The sequence below is a fragment of the Ahaetulla prasina genome, chromosome 4 (genome assembly GCF_028640845.1).
Source record: "Ahaetulla prasina isolate Xishuangbanna chromosome 4, ASM2864084v1, whole genome shotgun sequence".
NCBI lineage: Eukaryota > Metazoa > Chordata > Lepidosauria > Squamata > Colubridae > Ahaetulla > Ahaetulla prasina.
This window is the reverse complement of record NC_080542.1, coordinates 76660654-76686005: the sequence shown is the minus strand read 5'-3', so window position 1 is coordinate 76686005 and position 25352 is coordinate 76660654. Positions and strand designations below refer to the sequence as shown.

The window sequence follows — 25352 nt, the reverse complement described above, 5'->3', positions numbered from 1 at the left end:
ACTGTCACTGGGTTAATTACTTTCACTATTGGGAACAGACCTAAAAATTTAAGTCCCAGCTTCTTTCTAGGCAGCTTTAGTTTTATATATTTGGTTGATAGATAAACCGATCTCCTACACAGAAGGAAGTTGAAGAGATTGGTCCACTTGATTTTTATATGGCTCAATGATTTCCTCTAGTTTTTTTTGTTTTTTAAAAAATTATTATTTATTTATATTTTTTTAACAAAAAAGAACAACAATACATAACATACATTGACATAAAGCATATATTCCTTCTTTACATCAGCTTCGTTTATTTCTTCTTTACATCAGCTTCGCTTCCTTATTCTTTTCATATTTACATCCTTATTCCCCCTCTTGTTTCTTTTTTGTCCCATTCTCTCTTGTTTCTTTTTTCCTCTATCCTATATTTATATTCTCTATTGTATGTCTAGGACTTGCCCACATAGGGACCTTATAATTTAGTTTATAAGAGTATTTTTTCCAAACACGTAGAAGAGCAGTTCTTAACACATGATTTTTAAAGGACTTATCCACTTTTTTGTCATAAATTAAATATGCATGCCATCCATATAGCAAGTCATAACCTTCTGTATTCAGAATTCTTTCCTCCGTTAAATTAAACCAATCACTTATTGCAGAGAGAGCAGCTGCTTCATAGTAAAACTTAAAATTGGGCATTTTTATACCTCCCCTTTCCCGAGAATCTTGAATTATTTTCATTTTAACCCTAGCTTTTTTACCTTCCCATATAAATTTGTTTTCCCATCTGCCATTCCACAAGATTCTTATCTTTCTTAATTATTGGTATCATCTGAAAGAGGAATAAAAATCTAGGTAAAACATTCATTTTAATAGCAGCTATTCTCCCCAGCAATGATAATTGCATTTTTTTCCAAACAATCAATTCCTTCTGAACTTTTTGCCATAAAACTTCATAGTTATTGTTATATAATTTCACATTTGATGATGTAATATAAACCCCTAAATATTTAACCTTCTTTACAATTTCAAATCCTGTTATTTCCTCTAATTTTTCTTTCTGTTGTCTGGCCATATTTTTTATTATCACTTTTGTCTTTTTCTGATTTACCTTAAACCCTGAAACCTTCCCATATCGATCAATTATTTCCAACAAAGATATACTAGAATTTATAGATCTTCTTCTCTACGCATGCGCGGAAATGGCGGCGACCTGAGAATCATGCAGATGGTGGGGCGGCGTTTTTTCTAGCCGCGATGCCACGGGGCGGTTTTCCAAGCTATCTGGGCCCGCCGCCCCACAGATCATCTTTCCGGCAGTCGAAACGAGATCTTTGGGTCTTGTTAGACCCTCGGCTGCCGGGAATGGGGCTGGAGAGGCGGACGAGCGGCGGACGGTTGCCGGCGGCCATTTTGGCTGGGCGCCCGCGGAAACGAGCCGGCTTGCAGTTCCGTGGTCGCTCGGACATCAGCGACCAGTTGGGGGGTGCGATATGCTGGCCAACGGCGGTATCTTACAGCGGCAGTGATACCATCAGCGGCTGGGATACCAGTAGCGGCACTGATACCATTGGCGGCAACGGTAGATGGCGCCGGCCATTTTGGAGGGGCGCGGAGCGGCGCTCGTTAGGAATGGCCGGGCTGGATCGTGGTTTGCTGCTGCCGGCCGCACTTGTCATCGGTGGCTGGATGTTCTGCCGCTTTATCCTTCAGTGGCATGACTCAGCAGCATGGTTTCTACGATTCCACCCATCTATTGGTAGAGGGCGGCGTCCATTCCGGTGGGGTATGGAATGGTATGGATTGTCGCCTGGTACCATTGGAAACATCTGGGATCATTTGTCTGCGTTATGGCCGCACTTATCATCAGCGGCTGGCGGCTGGATTGTTTGCCGGACTATTTTCAGCGGCACCAGAGACATTGGACACAGGTAGCTTGGACATTTTGGAATTTAGAATTTTAGCTGACTCTTATATATACCATCTTTTGACATCTGCGGCTGAAAACTTTTTTCCTGTCCCCGGTATTTATTTATTTATTTATGGCATCAATCTTGGACGGCCTTGGACCTGATCATGGGCGGCACCAGCGGGCAAAAACTTTTGCTGTATCCATTATGGGCAGTTCTGAATGGCGGAATCCATCAGCCAAACCTCCATCTTATTTATTGCCCTTACCGGGCATTTGGCCCTGGTTTGTGACTGTCCTGACTTTGTCCACAGGCTACGATAACATCAAGTGGCTAGGGAACACCTTTTTTTCCCCACTGTTATTTAATCTTTTAGCATGAAATATTCGTCCGCTGACCTTCTCTGACTGCGAGGTTCCCCCGCCTCGCAGGAATGGCCCTCTGGGTTATCGAGGGCCGGCCTTAACGAGGGGTCTTGGGACCCGGAGAGGTGGCATGCGAGGAAGAAGAATCTGTGGGTTTTTTTAAATCGTTTTTTAACCAAGGGTTTTTTAAGGGGGGGGAGGGATTCGACGGGTGGGGGTGAGAACCCGTCGGGGAGGGATCCAGCCCCTGTGCTAGTTCGCGACACCATTCCATCTTGTCTGAAGGCAGGGGGGGAGGACGTTCCAGGTTTAGAGGGATGTTCGATCTGTACGGTAAGTGGGAGAGGCAGATATGGCGGGGGAGGGCCGTGCGAGTTGTGGGAGCACGCGTTCGATGTCTGAAAGCGATCGCGTGCTCCGGCCCCTCAGTCCCTACCCGTTCCTCGGGTGGCCATGATCCTCAGAGCTTGGATCTTCGGCTGATGTTATGTAATGCCCGGTCCGTGGCTAATAAAGCTCCCCTGATCTGCGATCTTATTCAGGGGGAGTCCGCGGACCTTATGGGTATTACGGAGACCTGGTTGGGCCCGGAGGGGGGGGTGCCCCTTGTTGAGTTGTGCCCTCCAGGTTTCCGAGCATTTCATCAGCCGAGGGCCCAAGGTAGGGGTGGGGGGGTGGCGGTTGTTATTAAGGAAGATCTAGAGCCGAGGGAGGCCACTGTTCCTCAGGTTGCGGCTGTGAATCCTCTATGTGAGGTGGGGCCATAGGAATCAGTTGGGCTTGTTGATCGCGTACCTGGCTCCTTGCTGCGTGACCACAGCCCTGCCCGAGCTGTTGGAGGTACTGGCTGCTGTGGCGGTTGAGACCCCCAGACTTATAGTCATGGGGGATTTCAACTTGCCATCAGTTGGCTTGTCATCGATGGCAGCTCGGGAGTTCCAGGCTTCCATGACGGCCTTGGACCTGATTCGAGTAAATGATGGCCCTACGCACATGGGGGGAGGCATGCTGGATCTGATTTATATCTCTGGACAGTGGTTAAATGATCTGGTATTAGATGATTTAGTAACAGAACCAATGTCATGGTCGGATCATTTTCTCCTTCGCCTAGACTTCCGAACCGCCATTCACCACCGCAGGGAGACGGAACCTATACGGTGGTTCCGTCCCAGGCGCCTGATGGACCCTGAGAGGTTCCAGACGGAGCTTGGGCCATTCCCTGAGGATCTGGCCCACGGCACGACTGAGGAACTGGTCGTGGCCTGGGAGCGGGCCGCAGCCGGGGCCCTGGACCGTGTCGCGCCTTTGCGGCCTCTGACCCGGCGTAGATCTCGTCCGGCCCCTTGGTTCTCCGAGGGGCTGAGGGAGATGAAACGCCGGAGAAGACGCCTAGAGAGCACCTGGAGGTCCAGTCGCTCCGAAGCTGATCGGACACTAGTTAGGACCTATTCTAGGACCTACCTAGTGGCAATGAGGGAAGCGAGGCGCTCCTACGCCTCCACCCTCATTGCGTCGGCAGATAACCGCCCGGCCGCCCTGTTTCGGGTGACCCGCTCTCTCCTACATCAGGAGGTGCGGGATGAGCCTTTGCAGGGACGAGCCGAGGAGTTTAGTGGTTATCTATACGATAAAATCGCTCAGCTGAGGGACGGTCTGGACCGAATTTGGGATGATCCAAGCGAGGGAGAGGAGGCACGTCTTGTTGAGCACATTTGGGATGAGTTTGACCCTGTGGCTCCGAGGGCGTGGACAGGTTGTTGGGGAGGCTTCACGGCACGACATGTTTACTGGACCCGTGTCCTTCCTGGCTGGTACTGGCCACTCAGGAGGTGACACGAGGCTGGCTCCAGAGGATTATCAACGCTTCTTTGTTGGATGGGGTTTTCCCTGCCGCCTTGAAAGAGGCGGTGGTGAGACCCCTCCTTAAGAAGCCCTCTTTGGACCCAGCTATTTTGGGTAATTATCGTCCGGTCTCCAACCTTCGCTTTGTTGCGAAGGTTGTAGAGAGTGCCGTGGCGCGACAGCTCCCCCAGCACCTGGATGAAGATGTCTATCTAGACCCGTTCCAGTCCGGCTTCCGACCCGGATACAGCACGGAGACAGCTTTGGTCGCATTGGTGGATGATCTCTGGAGGGCCAGGGACAGGGGACATTCCTCTGCCCTGGTCCTATTAGACCTCTCAGCGGCGTTCGATACCATCGATCATGGTATCTTGCTGCGCTGGTTGGGGGGATTGGGAGTGGGAGGCACCGTATATCGGTGGTTCTCCTCCTATCTCTCTGACCGGTCGCAGACGGTGTTGACAGGGGGGCAGAGGTCGACCGCGAGGGGCCTCACTTGTGGGGTCCCACAGGGTCGATTCTCTCGCCTGCTGTTCAACATCTACATGAAGCCGTTGGGTGAGATCATCAGTGGTTTCGGGGTGAGATACCAGCAGTACGCTGATGACACCCAGCTGTACTTTTCCACCCCGGACCACCCCAATGAAGTTGTCGAAGTGCTGTCCCGGTGTTTGGAAGCTGTACGGGTCTGGATGGGGAGAAACAGGCTCAAGCTTAATCCCTCCAAGACGGAGTGGCTGTGGATGCCGGCACCCCGATTCAGTCAGCTGCAGCCGCAGCTGGCTGTTGGAGGCGAGTTACTGGCCCCAAAGGATAGGGTGCGCAACTTGGGTGTCCTCCTGGATGATCGGCTGTCGTTTGAAGACCATTTGACGGCCGTCTCCAGGAGGGCCTTCCACCAGGTTCGCCTGGTTCGGCAGTTGCGCCCCTTCCTTGATCGGGATGCCTTATGCACAGTCACTCATGCGCTCGTTACCTCTCGCTTGGATTACTGTAATGCTCTCTACATGGGGCTCCCCTTGAAGTGCACTCGGAGGCTTCAGTTAGTCCAGAATGCAGCTGCGCGGGTTATAGAGGGAGCTACGCGTAGCTCCCATGTAACACCGCTCCTGCGCAGTCTGCACTGGCTGCCTGTGGCCTTCCGCGTGCACTTTAAGGTGTTGGTTATGACCTTTAAATCGCTCCATGGCTTAGGACCTGGGTACTTACGGGACCGCCTGCTGTTACCACATGCCTCCCACCGACCCGTACGCTCCCATAGAGAGGGACTTCTCCGGGTGCCGTCCGCCAAACAATGTCGGCTGGCGGCCCCCAGGGGAAGGGCCTTCTCTGTGGGGGCTCCCACACTCTGGAACGAGCTTCCCCCGGGTTTACGCCAAATACCCAACCTTCGGACATTTCGTCGCGAACTCAAGACTCATCTTTTTATCCGCGCGGGGCTGGCTTAAATTGGGATTTTAATTGTAAATTTATTAATCTTAAACGGGGTTTTTTAGCATGGTAAATTTTAATTATGGGGCTAATTTAAAATAAGTTTTTTAAATCGTATTTTAAATTTGTATATTGTATTGTTGGTTTTATTATGCCTGTACACCGCCCTGAGTCCTTCGGGAGAAGGGCGGTATAAAAATCAAATAAAATAAAAATAAATAAATAATAAATAATATAGGGTTTGTTAAAGTAATCACCAGGTCATCTGCAAAAGCTCTCAGCTTATATTCATGTTGTCTAACTTTAATTCCCTCTATCTCCTTTACTTCTCGTATTTTATTCAATAATGGTTCTAGAGTTAAAATAAACAATAATAGTGATAAAGGACATCCCTGTCTTGTTCCTTTCGCAATCTTAAAAGGTTCTGTTAAGATACCATTAATTATAATCTGTGCTGTTTGCTCTCCATAAATTGCCCTAATTATTCTTGTAAAACCATCTCCAAATTGCATCTTTTCTATTAATTTAAATAAAAAATCCCAATGCAATCGATCAAAAGCTTTCTCTGCATCAAGAAAAATAAATGCTGCTGGAATAAAATTTTTATTTTCTAAATACTCCAATAAATTAACAATCTGCCTAACATTATTCCTCATCTGCCTCCCTTTTATAAATCCAGATTGATCATTGTGAATTCTTCGCTGCAAAATCAACATTAATCTGTTAGCTATTATTTTAACAAAAATCTTATAATCATTATTTAAAAGTGAGAGTGGCCTGTAATTCCCAGGTATAGAACAATCCTGTTCCTCTTTTGGTATCATATTTTTGTCCTCTATCCTATCTATCCTTCTAACTATTCATTTTCTTTCATACATTGCCATTTTATATATGTATATATATATAAGCTTTTCACCTTTTTTCATCTTCTAGTATTTCTAGTATATAATATTCTGATTCTTCTTTTTCTTTTAACTCCTTTGTTAGTTTGTCCATCTCAGCACATTCCAAGATTTTCTTTATCACCTCCAATGACTTGGGGGAGATCTAAGGAAATGTCTTCCAGCTCTTCACGATAGATTTTAAGAATGGTGAGAAACAGGCAGCAAAAGAAGCGGCAGTGGAGACGACAGAGCGGGGTGTGTGTGCGCGTGTGTATGTGTTGCCCTTTGCAAGGACTTGGAGGCAGCTCCTCTGAGGAAAAGAGGAGGTGGCAATGCCACGGCTGTCCTCCCCCTCTGGGAGAAATCGCCCTGTCTCTGCATTGCCCTGGTCATGTGACTGAGTGGACGTGGCCAACTTGATGTCACTCACAGCAAGGTGCTGCCCCACCTTGCCCAGTCACATGATCACCAAGCCACACCCACCAAATAAGCCACGGCCACAGAACCAGTAGTAAAAAATTTTGGAACCCACCCCTGCTATGAACCAAGGGGTGGCTGGAAGTGCTGCTTTCAGTGCTGCCATCAGCTTGTTCTGGCTGGGATCGGGTTGTCGTCTGGTTTGACCCCTGGTGGTGACTTGTGCGGCTGATTGGCGAGGGGGGAATGATGGCATGGATGACTTCTTCCCTGAAGCTATTGAATTGAGGTTTTCTCGATAAAGCATCAGCTAGTGAATTCTTTCCCACTGGGATGTACTTCAGCTTGAATTTAAACCGGGTGAAGTACTGTGCCCAGCGGATTTGTTTGGGACATAGTTTCCTAAGGCTTTTTTTAGAGCTTTGAGGTTTCTATGATTAGTCCAGACCTCAAAGGGCATTTTACCCTCTTCTAGAAAATACCTCTAGGAGAGGAGAGTCCAGCAGACTGCATTGTTGTGACCCAGGCCCAAGTAGTTATTACCAGAGACAATCAGTCTTAAACAAACATATTTTGATATTTTTTGATATATTGATATATTGATATATTTTGAAACATATATTATAGCTGAGAATTACTTCATTCTCAGTTTAGTCCAAATTAAGTCCAAAACAAAGTCCTTCATAAAAAGTCCTTCGGCCTTATCACAAACCTTTGTTTTCTTTGGCACCCTGCCAAATGCTTTTCTTGGCAAGAACCCCACGAAGTTCAGAAACAGGAGACAAGATACAATTGTAGGAACGTTGCTTTCCTACAAGAACCCAAGAACCATTGCTGCTCTTTTAAGCATTATGGGAGGGGCCAATCATCTCCTGGCCTTACTCCTGAATTGTCCTTTGCTTTGTCCTTCTGGCAACTTTTCACAGGCTCCTCCTGTTCCTCTGCCTTTCTGCTGTCCTGGAGGCTCTGGAGTCCGCACATAGCTCCCAGATGGCCCTGGCCCCATCTCTACCTTCGATGCAGAGCCTTCCCTGACTCCAGGACTGACCCATTGTCCTCCCCAGGCTCCTCACTGTCTGACTCTGTTGGCAGTTCTGCGGGCTGCTGATGGACCACAAAAAAAACACAAAACCCTGAAATTGTCCAACAGAGGAGTAGCCTGGACCAGCACAGGCATCGCCCAGCGAGCCGCAGAGCCAGAGAGCAGGCTGATCATAAACCTCACTTTATCCTGGTCAGTGGGGAAGTCCTCAGTTCTCAGACTGATGAAAAGCTGGCATTGTCCCATAAAAACAGGAAACATGGCATGATTGCCATCAAACCTGTCTGGCACAGCAACGGGAGGGGGAGCAGCCAGAGCTTAGCACTGAGCCATCTGTGCAGCTAACAAAGCTAATTGCTGCTGAAGCTGCACGTTTTCAGCACAAAGCTGCTCCATCATGATAAAGGTTTGTTGGTAATTAGCCTCATTGGTAGGAAAGCAAACTGTTGTGACCTAGGCTCACTTAGGCCTAAAAGACACCCTTAGACTTAAAACAACCCTATTTTATTATAACAGTTGGGTATTACTTCATTCCCAGCTTGGTCCAAATTAATTCCCAAACAAATCCTTCAGAAAAAGTCCTTAAGTCTTATCACAAACCTTTGTCTTCTTTGGCACCGTGCAAAGGCTTTTCTTGGCAAAGCCCCCAAAGTTCAGAAACGAGACGCTGACTAGAAATCAATCTAGCAACATTGCTTTCCTACAAAGAGTCCAAGAGCCGTTGTTGCTCTTTTAAGCCTTATGGGAGAGGCCAATCATCTTCTGGTCTTACTCCCGAGTCATCCTTTTTGCTTTAGCTGCTCTTGCCTTCTGGCAGCTCTTTGCGTGCACTAGGAACAGCTTCCTCCTGTTCCTCTGCCTCTCTGCTGTCCGCCTCTGGAAACTCTGGAGTCTGCGCATCGCTCCCAGGTGGTCTTGGCCACATCTCTGCCTCTGACACAGAGCCCTCATCCGGACCTTCCCCTGACTCCAGGACTGACTCATTGTCCTCCCCAGCCTCCTCACTGGCCGACTCCATTGCCAGCTGCGCAGGCTGCTGGCGGCCCACAACATGCGGAGGCTTCTTTCTCCCAAATGGCCTACCTCCTTTTGATCTTGGCGAGTTTCTTACACATATAGGCACAGGGTAGGAGGTGTGGGTCCTTCTGTAGGAGCACGGCTACCACGGCTACGTTAGTGGTGTCCACTTGGAAGATGAACTATTGTTCTAGGTCCGGGTGTTGGAGGAACGGCTCCTTGGTGAAGAGCCATTTTAATTTTTCAAACGCTCTTTGACAGTCCATTAACCAGGCGAGCGGTTGGTTTGGCCATGATATTGGAGGAGGAGGCCCCAGTTTTTATCTATTCTGTTAGGGCAGGGTGACTTCTGTGAAGGCTGGGATAAATGGTCTGTAAAAGTTTGCAAACCCCAAGAAGCTTTAAAGCTGTTTGCGAGTGTATGGGGGCTGCCAGACTAGCACCACTTTCACTTTTCCTGGGTCCATTTCCACCCCTCTGCTGGATATTCAGTATCTTAGATAATCTAAGGAGGTTTGATGGAATTCACATTTTCACAGTTTCACGTAGAGTTTTGCAGCGCGGAGTTTTTTCAGCACTTGCCGCACTAGCTTTACATGCTCCTCGAGAGTTTTGCAGAATATAAGAATATCAATCATATAAACTAGGACTCCTTTGTATAGGTGCTCATGCAGCACTTCATTAATTAATTGCATGAAGACTGCTGGGGCACCCTGCAGGCCAAACAGCATGACTTTGAATTGGAAGCTGCCAAGCAGGCAGTTAAAGGCTGTCTTCCACTCATCTCCTCTGATTCTTATGTGATAGTAGGCTTCTTTCAAGTTCAGTTTGGTGAACACCTTGCTCTTGGCTAAGTGGCATAGTATGTCCATGAGGGGGAGGGGATAGGTGTTCTCCATGCACATGGCGTTAATTCCACAATGCAAAGCCTCACCCCCCTCCATCTTTTTTTTTCTTTAAATAATATTGTGGCTGCCACTCTGGATTTTGCAGGTTGGATGAAGCCCCATGCTAAGTTTGCACTGATGTATTTTCTCAGTTCTTCCATCTGTTTGGGAGTCATGGAGTACATCTTTGGCTTGGGCAGCTTGGCTCCTGGCATAAATTAGATCACACAATCTGTTGCGTGATGAGGGAGGTGGAAATTGCAATCTTCATTGCTAAAGACTCCCAATAGGTCTCAGTACTCTTTTGCCATCTGCGAGCTGCCAGGCAGTCCATCCATGGTGGGGATTGTGACTTCGGATTCACTGGTATTGTTGGGGTTTTTGCCATTTTGGCACTGATCTGGTTTTATGGGGGATAGTGGTCCAATGCCTATGTTTAGCTTTCTATAGCCATCATCCCATATTATGGTCGATCCCCATTTGTCTAGCCATGCAAGCCCTAATATGATTGATCCAGTCATTTTGGAGCTATGACGAATTGGATAAGTTCTCGGTGACAGCCCATTTCTAGTCTGACAAGTTCTGTGACTAGTGTGGCACAACCTGCTCAAAGCGGATTGGGAATGCTAGAGGTGTTGTGCATATGCCTAGCTGTTTGACTATGGGGAGGCTGATTAGGCATTTGGTGCAGCCAGTATCTATGATAGCTTCCCCTTCCTCTTGGGCCCCTCTTTCTGGCACTACTATCTTGTTTTTGATACTGAAGGGGTGGATGGCTTCACTTACCATTGAGTTGTCACTGCCGCTACTCCCTTCTACGGAGCTTGGAGGAGCTTCCCTGGCGGGAGTTCCCTCAACTTCATTGGGAAGGAATGGAACCTGCACAACCTACTTGGTGATTCTCCTCTGCATGCAAGAAAGGGGACCATTGCACTGGGCTGCAGAAAAGAAGCTTTGACCCCAAAAGTCTGGTTTCCGCAGGGTCTTCCTTGCTTGGGGTGTATCTAGAGTCTAGGTTTGTGGACAGGGCTGGAGCCAAGCATTTAGAAACCTGGTGCCCATGCTGACCACACTTGTAGCATTTAATAGTCCTGGACAGTTGGGCTGCAGCACTTTGGGCAGCTTAGCTGGGGATCGGCGGCCTTGGGGTCTTCTTGTTGGTTTTTCTGCTGTTGGCTTTCTATGGGGTGGATTTCCAGATCCATGGCCATGGTGATACTGTACCATGCCTGTATGCATTTTGGTACCCTTCTGATGCCAAAAACTTGCCTAAGGTCTGGGTCAAGGGCCTTGTTGAAGTGGTGGACGAGGAGGCACTCTGGCCAGTCTCTTAGCTTCCTAGTCAGTCTTTGAAACTCCCAAATTAGCTCCTTGGGAGGCCGTCTGGCTTGCTTCAGCACCTTAATTTAAGCCTCAGCTTCTACTCTGTGGGCCATGTCCTCGAACCAGCCTCAGAGCACTTGGACGAATTCAACCGCATCTTCCAGCTCAGAGGCTTCCTTTTCATGAAGTTCCACTATCCACTCTGCTGATTCCCCATTCTATCTGCCATAGCTGAACTGCTCTGGGAGGCTGGCTAGTGACTGGCTGCATGATAGCAGTGGGAATCCCCATTCCCAGGAATGCTTGAGGCACACTTGCCCCAGTATCCGCCACTCAAGGGTTGGGATCTGTTCCACTCTGCTTCCACCCATCTGTGTTTCCGACAGCATAGCCCTGGTCATAATCTTCTGGAGTGGCATGGCTCCCGCAGCTTCGCCCCACAGGCTTAGATCCAATTGCACGGTTTGCTCTTTGGGCCAGGCACCCAGCTGGCATTCTCTTTCTGTAGCCTCCTCCACTTCCACTATAGCTTGGGAAGAGGAGTAGATGATCTCGACATAACTCGCCGAACTCTGTGGCTACCTGCATGATTGCCTTGTTTTCCTCCATCTTCCCTGAATCTTCACACCTCCCAGTTTCGGGTCAATGTTTGGGGCTCAGGACCCTGGACAGCAACTTGGAGTCTGGGGAGCTGGTTGAATTTTTAAAGGAGATTTGGGTTAATGTCAGGGTTCCAAGTAATACCCCAATGAAAGAAGACTCCAAGGCTTGAAGTTCCTCAAAGTTTCATTTTATTAGAGATATCATATTGGCACATCTGAGAAAATTCGAATCTGAAAGTTTCCAGGTTTTTCCCACCCAACAGAAAGTCCACGTCCTGAAACTGCATGGCAGGCAGAAATTTAGCAGATGCTGCCTAAGTAAGGGCTTTTTTTGCAGGTGAGAAGCAAAGGGTCACCTGTCCTGGCCAGGTGCAGAAGCCTCGTCTAGTAGGAGAAGAAACGGAGGAAGCTCTAGATGGCTGACCCTGGCTCTGAGAGGCCGAAGGTGTGGGTGATGGAGCCCTTTCGGGTAGCCAAGTCTCCACCAGCCACCTATTATATTCTAGACTTCATAAATGAGGAAGAAGAGCAGTACCTTCAGCAGCAAATTTATAATGCACCCAAGCCCAAGTGGACACAGCTGTCTAGCGGAAGACTGCAAAACTGGGAAGAATTGCCCCACCCAAAGGGGATGGTGGCAGAGAAATTGCCCCCCTGGCTGCAGCGTTACATGGATCGAGTGTCTTCCCTTGGGGTCTTTGGAGGAAAGCCAGTCAACCATGTTTTGGTGAACGAATACCAACCCGGCCAGGGCATCATGCCACACAAAGACCATTATATTATCCCACTGTTACCACCATCAATCTGGGGTCACACACCCTCCTGGACTTCTACCACCCCATCACCGGAGAAACGCCCCCCGAAAGCCAAGAGACTTCGGCCCCACACACCCAGGAGGAGTGCCACGCTTTCTCCTTCCTTCTGAAGCCCCACAGCCTCCTGGTCTTGCAGGAAGACATGTATGTGTGCTACCTTCATGGCATCCGCCCCGTCTTAATGGACACCATGACGCAGAAAGTGGCTAACTGGCCTGTGTGGCTGCGAGATTGGGGATACTTTGCTGCATCAGACCTGGGTGTCTCTCACCATCCACCACATCCCCAAAGTGTTGAAAAAGTCCATTATTCTTGGCTGGAGGAAGTGACTGGCGTTTTGCATGGCAGGGGTAGAGCCCCCAGGAAGCGGTGAGAGGGAAGAGCTGCGAGCCCCCCACTCAAAATCACCAGCATTGGGTGTCTGTATATGGGACAGAGTGCAGCTTCAAACAGACATTGGCATGCTTGGCCCAAAAAATGCTATTTTTTTCCCAGCATACTAAAACTATGCAAATAAACTCCCAAGAATTGTATGCAGTTTATTCGGCATTTCCTAATTAGATCAAGGATGAAAAGGTTTCAAAGCTTTGCCCTCCGGCCAGTGTTCAAACATTTTCAAAGATTAAGATTCTCCAGGTGTTCCCAGAAAATTATGTTTATTATGTCAGGAAGGAAAGCAAGCGGCTTTAAAAAAAATTTTTTTAAAAAAAGGAAGAGAGAGAGAGAGGGATTTTTCTCAAACTGCCCTGGAGGCCAGTAATGAACGTCTTTTCTGCCTGTTTTGGACAAAGTTTATTTTATTAAATTTCCACACTAAAAGAAAAAAGAAAAAAAAAAGAAAGTCCACGTCCCTGCCCAACACCCACAAGTCTATCACATGGCCCAATCAAAGCACCATTCCAACTGGAGAGGCTCCCAGTTCCAACCTTCCAGGTGCAGGACAAGATGTCCTTGACTTTCTGAGAAAAGAATGTTATTATGACTATATATCACCCATGCTCCATACAATCCCCCCTCCCAGTTTCCCACAATAGGAAATGTGGCAAGCCTGAAAGCCCAATGCAAAAGACGGCTTCCAGGCCTGGTGTCCCGTGCAAGATGCAGGTGTGGTAGATGTCATTGAGGCCATCTTTGAAGCAGTCAATGAAGATGTCTTTGGACCATGTGGTCAACCGGCATGCCAACTCTCAAAAATCCTGAGTGTACATGGTCATCGATCGGCACCCTTGGATGATGGTCTTTATCCAGATCCTAGCTTTGCATTCAACTAGTGGATCCTTGAACCGTTGGCTAAGGGCTGCTATAAAGTCATAGTTCTGCATTTGGGAGGCTTTGTCATTGTGGAGGGAGACCATCCACTCTGCCACCATCCAATCCAGGGCCATGGTTACTTGCCTTTTTTGGGCTTCTGCCATCTCCAGTTCGGCACCATACTCCTACATATAGTTCCAGACTTGCACCAGGAAGAACCCCAATTGCTCAGGGTTTCCCCCATACTTAACACCCAAAGCTGGAAACTTTGAGGCCTGGGGCCTTCAAGGAATGGTCCCTGCGGCTGCAATGGCTTGCGCAGCTTTGTCTGGGGCAACCCAGGAATTTTGAGATTTTTTGCAATCTTGAGATTGCCTTGAATCTTGAGAGCCTGTGCAAGAAGCTCTTAGGTTCTTTGACTCCCTTGAACTTGTTGTTTCAGGAACAGGGCCTGGTTTAGCATGGCTTCCTCTGGGCTTCTCTCCAGGGGGAGTCTTGCCTTTGCCCCATGCCCCTTGCCCACCTGAGCCTGATGGGCTTCTCGCTGAAGTCCAGCTCCTCTCCTCATTCTGCCTTACCTCGAGCCCAGTGTGGTCTGGCGGGGGAGCCAGCTGTAGCTTCAGTTTCCTCCAACTCACTCCCATGGTTGGACATTGGATGCTTGGTCCCCATAGTAGACTGCTGTCTCCTCTTTGACCATTAAAATATACCTTGCTTGATGTCAGGGCTGACTCTGTTCACTTCCTAGGAAAGAAAAATCCTTGGCTCCATACATTTAGAGAAAAGTACTTTTACTAGAAACAAACTGAAAGCAAACAGTTTCAAGCACATTATGAGGTGAAACACTCAAGCACAGCAACTTCAAACACAGTATACAGCCTAATCCCTTTGTAGCTAGGCAACCACATACCAGAATCAATGGATTTGGCCTTGGAGATAACAGCAGTTGCAAAGCTGCAATGTAAGCTTCCCCATATTCCCTCCCCACTATTCTATGGCAACAAGCAACAGGCTGGCTGACGAAAAGTTTGTTTCACTTTGGGTCATAATCTTTCTCCATGTGTTAATTTGCTGATTTCTTAGTGTTTTGGAGAATCTTTTGTTTAAAAAAAATCTTTGTTTGGGTTTAGATCTCTAGTATAGAAGTTGAATGTCATCTCACCCAGTTTCAATCCTCTGTCCACAAACTGCTCCAGCTCATAATCTTCTTGTCCCGGTTGTCACAGCGTTGGTCTTGACAAAATGGCCATGATCTCTGCTGCTGATCAAGAGGTTTCTTTGGATCAAGTGAGGAAATTGCTGTTTCCTCGCGATCTACAAAGCATCCCTCCTTTCTTCACCACTCCTCCAGGATGGCTTTGATCTCATAGGATTGCCTGGCAAGCAGATATCGACTGACTTTCACGGTGCTCCACGGAGTACCACTATCCCATATCCATCCCTTTGTGACGCCACCGGTAAATCGGCACATACATAATTTTAACACAGGATTGGTTCTACTAAAAATGCCAACAGACCCTTTTTACCTTTCAGATATTATCAATTATAATTAGCTGAAGCTAGCTTATATTCTTCTTCCTCTCACTTTTTAAAAAAAATTCTTTTCCAATGGAAATTCAGTATTTTGTGCTTACTAAATCCATTTGAGTTTAATTGACCTTAATCTATATTTGGTAGGGTAATCTAGAGCATACTAATAACCCCTTCTTGATTGTTAGTAGCCCTTTTCAAAGTATTTAAGACTAAACTTTTCAAGAACAAATCTTTTCCTAAAGCAGTTCTCAAACATATTGACTCCAATTCTGTTGGCATTCATTCATCTGTTTGTTATCAAAATAATTGAAATATTTATAACAGGGTTGTCAAACTCGCGGTTTAGCAAAGGGGGAAAAAGTCCTAATACATCATGTGACACTGCTGTGCCAGTGCGAGTTTGACACCCCTGATATATATAATATCAGTTGTTCAATGCTCCAATTTATAGTGAGAGAGAAAATGGAAAACTATCTTCTTATCTTTTGTGATGGTCCCTTTCCCTTATTAGGGAAATAGAATGGATGTATTTGAAATTAAGAGCTTCTTGTTTCTTCTCTCATGAAGTAAACAAATTCAATAATCTTCTCAAAGTTCAGCAAATTCCTTTTGAGTGGTGTAGGATTTAAGTCTGCCTCTATTTGTCTGATTTCTTCTTTCCTCTGGTTTTTTTTTTTTTTACAATCTGTAGTTGTAAATCGAGACACAGGAGCTGTATATTTCAGATAATCTCAATTAGTTATACTGTACTGTACTGTACAGTATGTTACATACTGTAACAGTTTATATCTCTCGCTGTCCTACTCTAAAGCAACAATTGCAATAGTGAGATGAACAGAGTGTCTAGTTTTTGTCAGCAATTCTTCAAATGCCATATTTAATTTACCATGCTTGGGATATGTTACTCCCTTTTTTTGTTCAGGATGTGGATGTGGAAATGGAGAATCGTTGAAAAATTGAAAGAGATTGGATGGAGTATCTTAGAAAATATCCTGAACTCCACACATTTAGTCTTAGATATTTCTAGCTTTATGGTATGATGGTTTGTTATAGTTATTGGTGGGATTTCAGGAAACAGCTGAAGTGGATTTGATGGATAGTTGACTTAGTTCTTATACATATTATGACAAGGTCCTTAAAATCATAACTTTAGCATATAGTTACTATGTCAAGGAAAATAGCTTTATTTATTCTGAATCTATAAGTTGACTCACATACATTTGTTTGCCTTATAGTCTTGTTTGGCCCACTTCCTCATAAAGTTCTGTTTAGGAAAATACCATATTTTTTGGAGTATAAGACACACTGGAGTATAAGATGCATCTAGATTTTAGAGGAAGAAAACAAGGGAAAAAATTCTGAACCAAATGGTGTAGTAATATATTTAATAAAATATAGCAGAATAATATTTCAACCATGTAAAGTCAACAGTGGCATTAAGAACCATCATCACTGTCATTAACAAATGAGGAGAGACTTTAAGTTTCAAGCAGTCCTCTAATTTTCTGGAAACCTCAAGAACTCATCATTGCTGGTGGCAGAATTTGGGAAACTCAGTTGCTCACAATCACTGATATCACTTTCTTCACTATGTTCATAAATGACATTATCTTCAGTTCCATCTAAGGCATTGCTGATGCCACATTTTTTGAATGACCGTGTAACAATTTCATCCTTCACTGAGTTCCATGATGTTTTCACCCATTCACAAACTTGAGTGATAATGGGCCTCCTCATTCTTCCAGTAGATTCTTCCATTTGTTCCACTCTACTTGCATGTACACTTTGAATGGTTTGTTGATGAAAATGTCAGGAGGTTGCAACTGGCTGGTAAGACCCCCAGGAATTACAGCTAGATGAGTCTTCACTTCTTTGAATCTTTTCTTTGTGGTTTCACTAATATGTGCTCTAAACTGGTTGAGCACTAACAAAGCAGATTTTTTCACAAGCCCTCCAGGACGTTTGAACCATACTTTTTCAACCCATACTCTTATTCCCTGTTTGTCCATCCATCCATCCACCCTTTCTCATGGATGTGCACAATAACACCTCTTGGAATCACTGGGAAGGTTTTGGCTTTTGAATCTGTGGCAATTTGATGCCATCTGCACAGCAGGACAACACAACCATGTAATGTATTTTCTCATGTCCTGAGGTTTTCACGGTTATGCTTTTGGCATCTTTCACATCAGCAGTCTTATTGGATGGCACATCAAAGGTTACAGGACTTCGTCCATATTCCCAATTTGGCCAATTTCAAAATTATTTTTCTTCATGGAGTCTATCACAAAAGTATGAAAAGACAGAATCTTAGATACATACTCTTTTGGCATTTTTTGCGCAACTCTAGTTTTGGTGCACATAGCAAGGCCATATTTTGTCGTAAATCTGAAGCACCACGATGGTGAGCCAATAAAACCCTGAATGCCTTTCTGTGCAGTAATGCGTTTGGTTTCATATATTACCATTTTTGTGGAAACTGTGTGAAGCCATTGTTCTGGTGATGTGTGATCCAGTCTTTCATGTCCCAAACTGTGGCCACTTTATAGGAAGCCCACTAAAGTTGTGCTTGCTTTTATCCTTTACGTTTTGCAGCTTATCCAACTGTTTCCTCCACTCTCTTACCATTTTTTCAGTTGGAGGTGGTCCAAAGTGTTTTTCTGCTGCTTTGTTTCCATGTCCCTCAGCATATTCTTGCAGCATAGACTTCCAGCTTAAAAAAGATTTTATATCTTTATAACCTTTTTTGCTTTATAGCCTTTTTTGCTTTGATATTTTTCTGCAAGAAAGAACAATAATGTGTCTTTTATAACAATATAAAGTACTATAGCTGAAACCATGTTCATAAACACACACTAGCTCATTACGCCCCTACCCTAAACTATAATAACAATAGCAAGCTGAGAATTTTAGGATATTGGTAATTCTTTCCTCCCTAACCCTAACCCTAACCCTAACTTTAACCCTAACCTTTTACAAAGACAAACAGGCACTAAGCCTGAGGCTAAGCCTAACTCTTTACAAAGACAAACAGGCACTAAGCCTAAGCCTAAGCCTAACCCCAAAGCATAACTCCTAAGCCTAACCCTTGCCCATCCTCTCCAGTGCTGGAAGCCAAACCATGCCTCTTTCTGATGGGGTCCAGTGGTGATGAGGCGGCAGGTCTGGCGGCAGGTCCGGCGATGTGGTTGCAGCATCCTTGGCTAATGGCAATCCAGCGGCAAGTCAAGCGGGGGCAGGTCAGGCAACAGGTCTAGTGATGGGGCGCTAGTAATCTGGCGCAGGTCAGGTGGTGGCAGGTCAGGCGGCAGCAGGTCTGGTGACGAGGCAGCAGCATCCTTGGCTAACAGTTATCTGGCGACAGGTTAGGCGGCAGGTCCAGCAATGGGGCATCATCACCTTCGGCTAACAGCAATGGGGCAGTGGTGTCCTCCACTAACGGTGATCTGGCGGCAAGTCTGACGGTGGGTCAGGTGGTGATGGGGTAGCAGCAATCCAGCAGCAGGTCAGGCGGCAGATCTGGCAATGTAGCATCATCGTCCTTAGCTAACAGTGATCTGGTGGCAGATCAGGTTAGCAGCAGGTCGGCGATGGGTTGTTGTCGTCCTTGGCTAATAGCAATCTGGCGGCAGCATCCTCGGTTAATGGCAATCTGCCAGTGGCGTCCTCACCAAACGATGATCCAGCGGCAGGTCAGGTGGGAATCTGGCAGCAGCGATGGGGCGGCAGGTCCGGCGATGGGGCGTCATCATCCTCGGCTAATGACGATGGGGTGTCGTCTTCCTCGGCTAATGGCAATGGAGCAACAGGTCAGGTGGCAGGTCTGACAGTGTGGCAGGGCATGCTTGGCTAATGGCTCGACTGGTAGAATCAGCTGATTCTCCTCAATTAACTAACGGTTTATCCAAATAGTTTGAATCCCACCTCTCTGATTGGCAGTTGGATCAGCATCTGAGAATACGGCCAAACAGCTGCTGCTGCCGCTGTTGCCACCGTCTCCCTCCCCCCAGGTATGACTGATGCTACATTCGGAGTATAATACACACCTAGATTTTCACTCTCTTTTTTGGGAGGATAAAAGTGTGTCTTATACTTCAAAAAATACAGTAAATCTTTTATGAAAATAACAAACCCCACTAAAATGCAAATAATAAGTTTTGTTTACCAAGGGAGATGAATTTGAAAAGCTGTTGAGATCCATTTGAAGGTACTTGTGTAAAATGTCCATTTCTAAACCTAAAATTGGAAAGGATACTTTTAGAATCAAGTGTAAAAAATGAACAATTAACTGGAAAAAAACATGACAGAGAAAGAGAAAACTATGCAAGAAGAGAATGTCCTGGCGTGTAATTCTCCAACCCCCTCTGTGCTCTGAATTAAACTATTCTTTTTCTGTTTCATTTAATCTTTTTATAGAGAAGAGTCAAAGATGTGATATCACCAATTGTCTTTGAAGCTACATATAGCCTTGGGGAACATATTGTGGAAAAGGAGGAAAAAGAATTACCTGCTCTCAAGCCTGTACTCCGATGGAAAAAAGGCCAGAAAATGTCACAGAGAAACCAGGTTAGATAAAAACAATCATTAATGTTGGAAACAAACAATGCTGTGTTTTTCCCTAGTGGGCAAGAAATGAGATTCTCTTTTTGAATAAACAGTTAGGTTGGCCAAGCTGTAAAAGTCAGTATTTAGAATTATTTATTTATTTTAATAGATTTTTATCCCACCTTTACTACTTTATAAATAACTCAAGGCCGAAAATATACTCAATACTCTCTCCTATGTTCCTGACAACAATAACCTTGTGAGGTAGGCTGGGCTGAGAGAATATGAGTGGCCAAACATAGTTCAGTTGACTTTTGCATCTAAGGTAGAAGTAGAACTCACAGTCTCCTGGTTTCTAGGCCAGCAGCTTAATCACTACACTAAACTGGCTCTCACCTTCCTGCATTTAGTAGGGGATGAACAGAAGCAGTGCTTTCATACAGTTTCTCCAGGTATTTTTTCCCACAATGCTTCTACAGTTGCAGAACTGCTATTTATACTACTACTAAATCAGAATTCAAGACTGAAGACTGGTATCATTCTGTTAAAAAGAGAGCTATCTTTTTCTCATCCCTCTTGGATGTCTTCCAAAATATTTTGGGACTCTGGAGCAGTTTTGAAGCACATATAGAATAGTGGGAATAGAAGCAGAGTGAGGTGAAATTCTCCTGGATTAGTAATAGAAAGTACCCATATCTGCTGAAAAACTAAGCCACATTAACTCCAGTGGGACTTGCTCATATATTTATTATAATATTGTCCCTTCATTATTTATTATAGAATAATTGCCCTAATAAATTAATGAAGAAATTTGTTATATAGTTCTGCAGTCTAGTCTCTTGAATGCTTTCAGCTTGTCCCTCCTCATTTAATATCTCAAATTTCTTCTGTTCTAAAATGTTAAGTAATTAATTACAGTATGAATTATTATACAGAGAATTTCCCAGTCAATGCCTCTGGTAATATCGCAATAAGGAAATTTACCCTACATTAAACAGAAGTCCTATGGGAAATAGAGTTTATAATATGATGGGGAGAATAACTGAAGAAATGGCCAGAGAGCAGATAGGCTAAGATGTAGAGCAGCCTAATCAGTTTGACAGTTACAGTGTTAGATCGTTATCTTTAAATGAAAAACATGTAGTTTTCAGAAATTGTTAAATTACAGATCCACTCTACTCATCAACAGTGCTAGGGAGTGATGGTAAATGTAGTTGAATAATTAGAGGGCTACCCCTGTTTTAGATCTTCTATGGCAAGTGAGAATCATATGAATAAATTTGTGCTGAGCATATGCTTTGTTCAGTCAAAGAGAATCTCTTTTGTTCCCAATATGTCCCAAATATGAATCTTTCCATTATTACAGGAAATGGCTTTCTCCAACCCCTCCCTCTTTATTCTACTTAAAAATATTCCTCCCCCTCCCCCTTTGGTTGGGTGGAATCTCTGATGCATTCAGTCTCATCCACAAATATGTGCCAGGTTTCATGTGTTGGAATTCAGATGCCAGGGTGAAGCCCAAATTGGCTCAGAATTGATGTTTTCCATACCAGGAAATCTAAAAAGGATTCCACCCAGAATTATGATACAATATGATTGATCTGAGCTTTTGGGACTGGCTATCCTTACCAGACCAGAATGTGGGAAAGAAAAGAGGACTGAGTTGGTTGGAATTACTGTAGTTTAGAGCTTAATTTTTAGTAGCTTTATTTCCACCTACAGTTGAAAGATCTGCAATTATTTTACTTAACTAAACTGTTGTAACTATGCTGCTGTTATTATTTGTATGTGGAACAGCAGGAAAACATTTCAAATATTTGCAGTTTGTTCCTTTAAACAGCTGAACTTTTGCTTCCAAGTGGACTGGCTGTAGTTCCCTAGTTTGGAAACAGGAGTTTGCTTCTGGAAATCTGTTTAGCTCCCATCTCATAGTTCAGGGAAGTAAACCACCTAAAGCTCTACCTCCAAAGACCATTGCCATATTATATGAAGGAGAATATCTTTTTTGTCTCAAGAGCAAGGCTTGGATGTAAAATGAAAGGCCAAGATCCCCATTCCTCAAAGGGGTGAGGAAAGCTAGGGGAAAAAATAACTTATTTTTATTTACATATATAGTTAATTAAAACTGAAGTATTCATGTATATGAATTTTTTTGCCCTCTTTGAAATCCCAAAGCATTTGAATATGTATTGGCCCCAAGAGTTTCAGGCTGTGCACCTAAAGCAATACTTCTCAAATTTGGTTACTTTAAGATATTCATTCTGGATGGATGAAGGAAATTATAGGAGTCCACCCACTTAAAGTGGCCAAGTCTGAGAAACAGTGGTCTGAAATCTTATAATCAATTGTGACCTAAGCCTTTGGGGAAACAGAAAGCACCCCTTCTCCAAACGTTGATGAGAAGAGACTGCTGTTCTTTCTTTCCTGTAGAAATTTTCTTGTCTTGAATGTTTTTTTTTAATATTGCATCTCACCACATTATCCTTTTTAACACTTACGTTGCTCCTAGTACACTGGTGGGTTGCTCCTAGTTTGCTCCGGTTCTGTAGAGCCAGTAGTAAAAATCTGTTGGTGTTCAGAGAACCGGTAGTAATGGCTGGCTGGCCATGCCCCTGAACCGGTTCCCCAATCATCAGAGATTTGGGTTTTTTATTTTTAATTTTTAAAAGCATGTTTTCTTCATCCAAAAAAAGGCTTTTAAAAGTAAAAAACAACAACCCTCTGATGATCGTGTGGCTGAGCAGGGATCATCAGAACCCTTTAAAAGTTTTTTTTAACAACCTCTTCAGTTAAAACAATAGGTTTTAAAAGGCTCCTCTGGCGATCCCAGCTGAGTTAAGAGCTTCTGGGCTGCTATTAGGCAAGTTCAGCTGGATCGTCAGAGGAACCTTTTAAAAAAATGTTTTCTTCTGGCCTACCCAATCCCCCCATCTCACTTACCTTATTACAGCTTCTTTTGGGCTGGCAAAGCCATGCTTCACATTAGTTGCATCAGCTAGCAACTGAATCTGCCTGCCTGGAATCCATCTGTTCAGTCAGCAACTGCTTTGCTGTCTGAGGAACTCTGGGAATTCAAGTCTACAAACCTTAAAGTTAGGGTTAGACCCCTGATCCTAAAAAATATAAATAAAATAAAATAATAAAATAAAATATTTGTGCAGCTTTCTGAGATTTGGTGTGTTTCTATAGTGTTTCACTCTAACTACACAAACACACAAAATCTCACAAAGCTGTATGTGGCATTTTGTGTGTGTGTGTGTGTGTGTGTGTGTGTGAGTGAGTGAGTCAGTTTTGTTGTGTGTGTGTTAAGTGTGAAAGTTGGCTTTTGAGCTTTTTGTGGCTGTGTGAAGTTCCTGCTTGTTGCAGGGGCCATTTTGGGTGAAGTGCAGCTCCTTTTACATTGTGTGTGAGTCTGTTGTGTTGTGTTGTGTTGTGTTGTGTGTGTGTCCCTTTGCAAGGACTTGGAGGCAGCTCCTCTGAGGAAAAGAGGAGGCGGCGAAGCTCTAGCTGTCCCCTGGGAGAAATCGCCCTCTCTGCAGCATTGATCATGTGACTGAATGGGTGTGGCCAACTTGATGTCATTCACAGCAAGGTGCTGCCCCACCTTGCCTTGAGTGACTTCAAGTTGGCCACGCCCACTCACTCACATGATCACCAAGCCACACCCACCAAATAAGCCATGTCCACAGAACCGGTAGTAAAAAAATTTGGAACCCACCCCTGTCCTAGTAATGGATGTTTGGAAGGCAGTGTCATTAACACTGTTACAAATCTTATTGTTCTAAAATAGATGAACAATTCTCATTAAATGAATCCATCAAATTTGTTAATCATTTTTCAGCTCTTGTGCTGCACCATTCAGCATCATTTTGCTGTTTGTTAAAACAGTATGACTTTTTTTCAATCTTTAGTTGAGCCTAAAAAATAATCACATTTGATTCATTAAAGTTAATAACTCTTAAATCAGTGGCATGCTACCTTAAACAAATACTGATAATAAAAAAATTCCATCCCTGACTATTACTGTTCTTTTTATAGACTAAAGATATTGACCAGTTGTTGTCTCAGATCTCCAGGCAAGAAAATACTCCAAATTCATGCTTGGTTATAATATATTAAATATATGCATATACTATCATTAAAAATCAGAGCCATTAGATTTCACTTTTAAATGAATGGTAATTTCTTACTACATCCTTGTTTGGTTAGTTTAAACTACATAGCAAAGAAAATAGAATTATATATCACATGTATATATAGGCTTGATTGTTTAGTTACAGTAACAGGGCCTTCCCTGATCTTGGATACCATAGGAAATTGACTATTCTGAAGTGCAAATGAATCTTTCTGATTGTTTCCTTCTCAAACCACAAAAAATGAAGGGAATTCATAAACGTAGAGAAATAGCAGAACAAATAGTTCTCATCTAGGGGCCAGAGTTGAAACTTGCAATTTAGTTGTTAAGCAAAGCAGTTTCTAAGTGAAACCATGACTTTGCATATGATCTTATTTCCTTTGCTGTGAAAGTTGTGAGTGCAAGAATAAAGTTATTTTTTAATCACCACTGTAACTGAACAATTGCTAAACAAAGTAGTCAATAAACAAGGGATATTTGTAAATTGTAGTTTTGCATTGCATTTCAGAACACTTGGTACAGATTCATCAAATATGATCACTCCAGCACATCATGAGACTTAAAATAATATTAATTTAGGTGTCTAAAATACTTTCATTTAATGGATTATATCCACAATTATTATACTTTGTCTATATGTTTTGGTACAGCTAGAAAAGAAATGCCATTCCCGAAAGGAGGAATTTATTCTGTTCTATAACTTAATTTAACTAAATTTAATTAATTTTAATTTACACCCCACCCCACCCGCCCATTACTATAATGACTTGAATATTGTAGCAACTTAGTTTTTGTTGGAGTGTTGTGTTTGTGTTTTCGCTAATAGCAATGGCAGATCTTGACCCCCTAAAAATGAAGTTCAAAATTTAAGAATAATACACCTGATCTATTTTATGAGTCTTGGCCGTTTGTTAATGCTATGGTATAATTTGCACAAATATATTTCATGATTTATTTCTGTACCATATAATAGAATTTTTTTAATTTGACATTGAATCTGCTTCATACCAATCTGCTTAGGCTCAAAGATTGCAACTTCTGTTGTTCACCAAGGCTTATGTTCAAAGGGCTTTGAATTTGGAGCCCTTGCATCCTGGAACTGTTTCACAACATGGGTTTTCCATTGATGTGGAAATAAATATTTCCTGCAGTCAAAGGAATTTCACAGCTGTTCTAAGCCCCATGTCCTTTACACCAACATGTCTGTTTCTTTAATAGTGGGAATGTTTTTTTACATTTATAGCTACTAAGGAATTTGCTGTCATTTGCCAGGACATTTAGTGGAAATATTCTTCCAGCTATTTTACACAAATATATATGATTTAAACCTCGGAAATATTCAGGAATGTTAATTAGTTATCATCAATG

At 44.1% G+C, this 25352-nt stretch overlaps 1 protein-coding gene and 1 pseudogene across 15 annotated transcripts in view; both read left to right on the top strand.

Moving 5' to 3' along the window:
* Nucleotides 1–25352, top strand: part of ITGA9 (integrin subunit alpha 9) — a 762385-nt gene that overhangs the window by 353150 nt on the left and 383883 nt on the right. For all 15 annotated transcript variants that reach the window (XM_058183141.1, XM_058183147.1, XM_058183148.1 and 12 more), the window contains one exon: nt 19721–19870. In XM_058183141.1, coding sequence (XP_058039124.1) covers nt 19721–19870 — 150 coding nt within the window. The remainder of the gene's footprint in view (nt 1–19720; nt 19871–25352) is intronic.
* Nucleotides 12121–12849, top strand: LOC131198469 (alpha-ketoglutarate-dependent dioxygenase alkB homolog 6-like; annotated as a pseudogene).